The sequence below is a fragment of the Melozone crissalis genome, unplaced genomic scaffold (genome assembly GCF_028551555.1).
Source record: "Melozone crissalis strain CALT ecotype California unplaced genomic scaffold, PUWL_Pcris_2 ptg000018l_1, whole genome shotgun sequence".
NCBI lineage: Eukaryota > Metazoa > Chordata > Aves > Passeriformes > Passerellidae > Melozone > Melozone crissalis.
The window spans coordinates 42,796,778-42,803,848 of NW_026535796.1; the positions used below are offsets into that span (position 1 = coordinate 42,796,778).

The following is a 7,071-nucleotide window of genomic DNA, read 5'->3' on the forward strand; positions in this document are numbered from 1 at the left end:
AAGTAGTATTTAATGTAAACTAAAATTCAACCACAAACATCATCCATTCCATTTTGATTCTTCTGAACAGCCCACACCCCAAAAGGCATAGGCATTCCATTAATAGCCCAATGAATTCCTACATATCTCTACAAATAAACACATACAATGTTGGCTAAAGTATCTACAGTGCTGGGATGAACAGAAGTGTCTGCAAAAATGGATGCCATGTAAAAATACAGTCATCCTGGTGATTCATTCAGAACAAGGTTACAATGACTAGGGGGAAAAAAGAGCTGTAGTACTTCCGTGACATCTGCTTTTGCAATCTGTCATACATGAGTCACGTGCAGAGAGCCTCAAACATGTAATTGTTTACAAGTGGAACCGAAAAATGCTGATCCACAAATGGGGAAGATCACCTAAGCATTACAGCATATTCATTTAATCACTGTGTATACGTTATGCACACTTCATTTAGTACCGACCCGTAACTGCTTTGTTACTAAGTATTTTACATTTTAAATAATATCACTTTGACTCGCAAAGAGGGCACGATACCCACTAGAGGGCATAACAATTCAATTAAAGCCTCACTGCAAGCCTGCCACTGAAAACAAGCCGCAGACACGGCCAGAAAAGAAAAGAAGGAAGCAAACAAGCAAACAACAAAAGAAAGTCCACACTCAGACACTGGTAACATTGAGCACTTCTGTAAGCGTCTGTCCCCTACCACTTTTGAACATATTGTCACACTAACAACATTAAAAACCATTACCTGAAAACATCATATATTCACAAGCATTTTAAAATGTACCCTGCGTGGCCTAATACCAGTACATACTGTAATAAAAGTGTGGTTTGGAAAACATTAAAGCAAAGGACCAAGTTCATCATCTACACTACCCTGGAAGTCAGTGACTGATTCACTGCAGTGCTTCATCTCCACAAGACACACTCGACTGACACGGAGAATGCAGTAATGTTGGAAATTAAACCAAGAACCTTTACAAAATATTACAAACACAGTAATCCAAAGGTCTGTCTCTAGAGTAGGCTGGAAATATAAATACCTGTGTAGAGACACACACGTATAGAAAAACATGCCAGGACTGGAGTGTGACAGGCCACCTGCTGAGCAAACTCCAGCTAAAATCAGCTTTCTTTTTGTCAACAAAGTACTTTCATCACTACAGGACGAGGGGACAATCTTTAGAGAACTACATAGACTAAGCTCAGCATAACACTATCATTAAGAACCAACGCGTCTCCAAGACAAAGACAAAGCATAGATACCACAGGGATTACTTTGTTTTCACCATCTCTAGCAGTCAGTAAACATACTCATTAACGACAGCGATTTCTAGAAGTTTGGGGTACACTAGCTCGTTCTCCCTGAAATACCAGCAGCTATTGCCTTCTTTCAGTTTCTGTTTCTTTTCTCATAATTAAAAATCACACAATCGAAGTGTGGCTGGAAAAATGTATCTGTAAAAAATGCCGAGATTTTTTTTTCTTTACTCCTAGCACATCAGACAACAGTTCTCTGGATTAAATGCTAATTATGGCTATAACTTTTTACAGAGAAGAGGCTGGATATTGAAAATGAAGTGGGTGGCAGTCGGGGGCAGAGAATCAGCTGGTCCTTCAGACGCCGCAGGAGCCGATGGGGTGAAGCGCCAGCATCTCTTACCCACTTATCCAGAGGGACCTGCGTCAAGGAGCCGGTGCCCTGGTAGAGATCCAGGCTGAGCTGCTCCAGGCTGAGCTTCTCCTGCAAGAAGTGGCCCAGGTACCTCTGCAGCAGGTACCTGCAGGCTCTCTTCTTGATAGACTCCGAGAAAGGCCACGGCATGGCGGCTGCACGCCGGGGGCCGCGAGGCCGGGCGGCGGGACGGGGCCGGCGGAGAGCGGAGGCGCGAAGCAGCTGAGCGGGGCCGCCAGGCCAAGCCTCGCCCCTCGGCGCCGGCTACGGCGGGGGCTCCCCACTACCGGGCGGCACCGCCGCCGCCCCTCACGCCCCGGCGGGGCGGCACTGCCCGCCCTAGGGCGAAGAGGCGCTGACAGGCAGCTCCATCCTCACTCGGACACCGCCGCCATCTTCTCGGGCGCGGAGGGGCCGCCGCAGCCGCGCTGCGCGGGGAAGGGCCGGGGTCCGGCGGGAGGGCAGCCCCTCCCCGTCAGCTCCGCGCCGCCGGCGAGGGCGGCCAGGCCGATCGCGGCTGCTCGTCCCCTTCCTCCCAGCGCCCCCCCGCCGACCACCGGCACCGTGACGTGCGGGAAGTGGCGTCGCCGCGCGGAGCAGGCGGGGGCGGAAGCGGCCGCGGGAGGGGCGGTGCGGCGCGCCCGGAAGGCGTCGTGCAGCCGGTGGCGCCGGGGCCGCCTCTCCGGGGAGCGGCCCGCGAAGCAGCGCGGCGGGCGCTGTGCGCTGAGCGGGGAGGGGCAGGGCGGCGGGCGCGTCTGGAGCCGTGCGGGGTCGGGCGGCGGCGCCTCGGCCGCCCATCGGCGCTGGTGGGTGCGCTCCGGGGCGCGGCGGGAGTGCGGTCCCTGGGAGCGGGAGGCTGCGCAGCTCGGTATCCCGCTCCCCTGGTTCCTTCAGCGTCTTTTGAATTTGTTTGTTTGTCGGCGGCGGGATTTGGCAGGAAGCGGCGGATCCCGTGGAGTGAATGTCCCGCACGTTGCGGATCGGTGACTGCAGCCCCCATTAACTCCCGGCAGCAGTGCTCAGCAAGCGGAGCTCTCGGGCAGCGTCCCGAGCGAGGGGCTCTCTGTCCCTGCTGCCTCCAGCAGGTTCCTCAGGTGTCGGCTGAGGTCTCCTGGTACCCGCGGGTTCCTCAGGTGTCGGCTGAGCCCTCCTGGGCACACCGGTACCCGCGGGGCCACTGCCGGAGCCGCGGGCGGCGGTGACCCCGCTGGGGCTGCCCCTTTGGTACCAGTTGCTGGCAAAGAGCAGCAGCCCGTGTCTCTGGAATGTATCGGCAGTTGTGCGCAAAAGATGAACAGGAGCTTTATTCTTTACTGACTGTAACAAACAGCTGCCTTTAGTTCCTAAGGTCTCTGATAACACATTTCGTTCATAGATTTTTCTGAGTCTTCCTTATATGCACCAACAGTAGGTTTTTTTTTTTTTTCTGCAGCTATTGATTTCACTTCTTCCAGGCATGACTTGTCTTCCTCCTACATTCTGCATCAGCAAAGGGCAGAATTAATGACCGCTGAATCTTAAGAGTCCTATACCACAGAATACAAGTTAACTTGCCTGAGAAAAACTAGCCTTGGTGACACTGATACCACTTCTAAATGTTCATGTAATCTTCTTCAGCACTTGTTCTGAATATCTTGTGTTTGAGTTCTCTCGGTTTTCATTTCATGAGTTATGGAAGTCACTGAGTCTCATAGTTTTCTTTTTGAACAATGTTTAAAATATATACGTCTGTTTAAAATATAACGTGTTTTATAGTGTTATTATCTATTGAGTGCAGTGGTATAATAAGTCTAAAATAAATGTTTTTATATGCAGGATGGAGACTGATTGCAATCCTATGGAGTTGGCCAATAATACAGGGTTTGAAGAAGATTCTGATTATAGAGACTTCGAAGGAACAGACGTGAAAGATATGAGACTAGAAGCCGAAGCTGTTGTAAATGATGTTTTGTTTGCTGTCAGCAACATGTTTGTGTCAAAAACCCTTCCCTGTGCAGAGGATGTTGCATACATCAATGTGGAAACCAGGGAAAGGAACAGATACTGTCTGGAGCTCACTGAAGCGGGACTCAGGGTAAGCCAATTTTTGTAATTTCTTAAACTTCTTTGTTTTGAACAATGACCATATTCAAAAGGTGCCTAGAAAAATACTTTACTGACAACCACACATATTCCTCTTGTACTTTTATGAAAGCCTGATCTACATGTTTTCTTCTAGAAGAGGGAACTTTAGCTAGTTACTTCCAACAGAGCAAGAAGGGAAGTTAATAAAAAACCAGGAATTTATTTAAGACACAAAATGGCGAAGATAGAATCAGTAATTTGTTATAGGTGTGTCAATCTTTGGGTTTCTCAGGTACCCAAAGAGGTCAGTAATGCAACATCTGTAAATTTTTTTTTTTTTTGCACCATTTGTAATTTTTGTACAGACATATAGAGACTTCTTTACAAACAATGTATTTTACTAACATTCTGAGATTTGGACAAAAGGTACTTGAAATTGTCTTAAATACTGTCTAACCAGTAAGCTCCACAGTAGAAAGAAGAGACTGTGATTTAAATTAGTATTTTTTGTTCTTACAGGTTAAGTGTTGTGCTACATGTACCAAGGTGATAATCGCCACAGAAATTTAACCACCCAATTCTTTGTTGCAGGTAGTAGCTTATGATTTTGATCAGACTGATGATAGACTGCAAACTCCATATCATGAAACTGTCTACTCCTTGTTGGACTCTCTCAGCCCTGCGTATCGAGAGGTGTTTGGAAATGCATTACTACAAAGACTAGAGGCTTTGAAGAAAGAAAGTCAGTCATGACTTACCCAGACATGAGGAAGATTTAGTGCCAGAAGGAATTCTTAGTATGAAGCACTGAGATCTTCCTTACAAACATCTTAAGCCTCATTTCTTGGATTAAAGTCTACTTCATGTTACTACATTATTATATAACATTTATATGTTATAACAAGTATATTATATAACATTTTGCTACCATGGTTTTGCATATATATCAATGTTATTAAAAGCCACTTTGATAAATAGCAGAAAAAATTCTTAATTTTACTTTCTGTTGTAAATGAGCATGTAAGTTGCTCCATACAATGTTCAAAAACCTTGGTCTCTTTTCCAAGTCTTAGTACTCAAAACTAAAATAATAGAGACTGAATGTTATAGATATAAGTAGTAATTCTTTGTGTGTGTGCTTACTGATAATTTTCATGCCTCCTTTTTAAAACAGAAGGTAACTACTTGCTCTACCCAATTAAAGAAAAAATTACTGGAAAACTTCTGCAAGGATTTCCTGCTTGATTTGCTATACATAAATCTGAAAGTTGTCAGCTTTGTAGCTAGAAAGATGTTCTTCAACAGTTGAGCATTGCTTATATAGTGGCAGTATCTGAGTTAAAAGCAAGGCTCAGCGTTAATTGATCTGTACTTGTCTATGGCAATCAACAAGCTCCAAATAATACACAAGATGAACTTCTTATATATGAATGTATTGTCTGAAACATAAATGATTAAGCACAGAAATAATGGGCTACACATTTCCTAAAAATTATGTTATCTATGCTATAAATATGTACTGCAACTGTTTGAGAGGCTTGGAAGGCCCGTTTACTATTTTGAATGTGTATTTACATGATGTACAGGATATACTCAAGAGTATTTTTGCTTTACTTTCTATAATACAGTACTTTGGTACTCCCAGTTTTCACGTTTTCTCCCTCAATTGTACAGTGTCCTCTCCTAATGAATACTAAAGTAAGCACTGTAATGTTATTTGCCTTGTATTGGTTTGAAACCAAAGGCTGTATTGAAATTTGCTAAGACTAATACAAGCTGGAAGATATAACTTGTATTTTCTACTTAAAAACTGGTACAACTCTCTTTATAAATCTATTGTTCTGCTATATCTTTTCAAGTATGTACTGAATGGTAGACTTTTTAAAAATTAGAGTTGGGTGTAAATGCTTGTACAGTTGAACTGATGTTCTGTGACATTCACACTTTTTGTATTCTTCTATTATTCCTGTATTTATGTGTCTTTATTTAAACAATCCTGCCATTATTCTTCTATGATTTTGTGACAAGTACATGCAGTTGCTTTTTTGGAGCCACATTTAGGGATTTATTGGTTCTCACAGATTCCAGTGGCTTCAGTAGAGCTATGTTGGCTTATACCTGCTATGGTTAGTCATGTGGATCAGACAAGCCTACCAGAGCTTTTTTAATGGCTTTGAGTTAGCAATGTGCAACTATGACAGGACAACTGTAATTAGTGCTTCTGTTTTCAAGAGCTCCATTTCATGGTTATTATCTTTTTGGGTTGAAATTTCTGAAACTAGTCCACTGCCCTAGGGTATGCTTCCATGCTCCAAAAATTGTTCATAGGCTCTCTTTTGCACACAGGTCTGTGGCACGTGGTTAGTCCTCTATGAGGAGAATGTACTTCAGCAAATTTATATTTGAATATTTTTCCTTGCAACTGATTTACTTGTTCAATTTCAATGACTAAAGAATTAAATAAATGGACTGGTGTGTTGAAGTTTTCTTGTGGGGGGTGGAGCTATTGTAAAGTTGGAAGTGAACAACTGAAATCATGATGCCCTTAGACGAATCTGAATTAGCTGTGGATTATTTGGAAAACTGGTTGCAAACTTGTATCAGCTGAAAATTTGTCATGAAACGGCAAGGTATGGTAGGTGATTGTAAAGGACTTGGAGTATTAGAAATCCAAGTGGGAAAATGCCAAACTGATGTTTCATTACTAAATTTTGAGGTTTGCTTGTTTGGGTTTTTTTGTTGTTGTTGTTTTAGAGGTCTCTAAGTCATCATTTTATGTGCTTATTATAAGCATACTTTCAGAACAGGTATTTTGTAGGTGTTAACAGAAGAAACTTGTGCTATTTCTTTAGCTGTATTACATTTGTAGTATAACACAGTGTTAACCCAAAAGTGGGACAGCAATGTCATTCCACCCCTTCTGGGTTACTGAGGATGAGCAAAATGCTCTCCCATGCCTGTCCCGCGGCGTTGCTGCCCCCATGGAGGGAAGGTCTGCAGCACTGAGGAGGGACAATTTCAGGTCTCCTTCGGCTGCCAGTTGTTTCCATTGTCCGGAGCGCTGAATAAGTGCTGCTGGTGCAGCTGTTAGTCTGTGAATCGCCTAGGCAGCCCCATAGCCCTCCTGCTGTCGGAAAGGCCGGCGGATAACACAATAAACATCTATTTTTGTCTCGGCAGTACCACACGCACGTTGTGCCGTTCCGCGAAAAGTCCCACCCTAAAGGGCCGCGGCTGCCCGGGGCCGCGTGCCCACGGCGCCTGCGCGCAGCGCGCGACCGCCGTGCCGGGGCGGCGCGCCCCCAGCGGCGGCCGGGGGAAGT

The 7,071-nt window shown here is 44.8% G+C and overlaps 2 protein-coding genes across 5 annotated transcripts in view; one reads left to right on the top strand and one right to left on the bottom strand.

Moving 5' to 3' along the window:
* The window catches only part of ATG2B (autophagy related 2B), a 44,671-nt gene extending 42,800 nt beyond the window's left edge, over positions 1 to 1,871 (bottom strand). For both annotated transcript variants that reach the window (XM_054275189.1, XM_054275188.1), the window contains exon 1: positions 1,673 to 1,871. In XM_054275189.1, the coding sequence (XP_054131164.1) occupies positions 1,673 to 1,834 (162 nt within the window). In that variant the 5' untranslated portion in view covers positions 1,835 to 1,871. The remainder of the gene's footprint in view (positions 1 to 1,672) is intronic.
* GSKIP (GSK3B interacting protein) lies at positions 1,722 to 6,213 on the top strand. 3 transcript variants are annotated; one of them, XM_054275193.1, is made up of 3 exons: positions 1,722 to 1,786; positions 3,500 to 3,758; positions 4,340 to 6,213. In XM_054275193.1, exons 2-3 carry the CDS (start codon positions 3,501 to 3,503, stop codon positions 4,499 to 4,501), a joined length of 420 nt encoding a protein of 139 aa, XP_054131168.1. In that variant the 5' UTR covers positions 1,722 to 1,786; position 3,500; the 3' UTR covers positions 4,502 to 6,213. The 3 variants fall into 3 exon arrangements, with proteins under 3 accessions (XP_054131168.1, XP_054131167.1, XP_054131166.1); XM_054275192.1 differs by lacking the exon at positions 1,722 to 1,786 and adding an exon at positions 2,427 to 2,490; XM_054275191.1 differs by lacking the exon at positions 1,722 to 1,786 and adding an exon at positions 3,121 to 3,287.
* Positions 6,214 to 7,071: the final 858 nt, after the last annotated feature.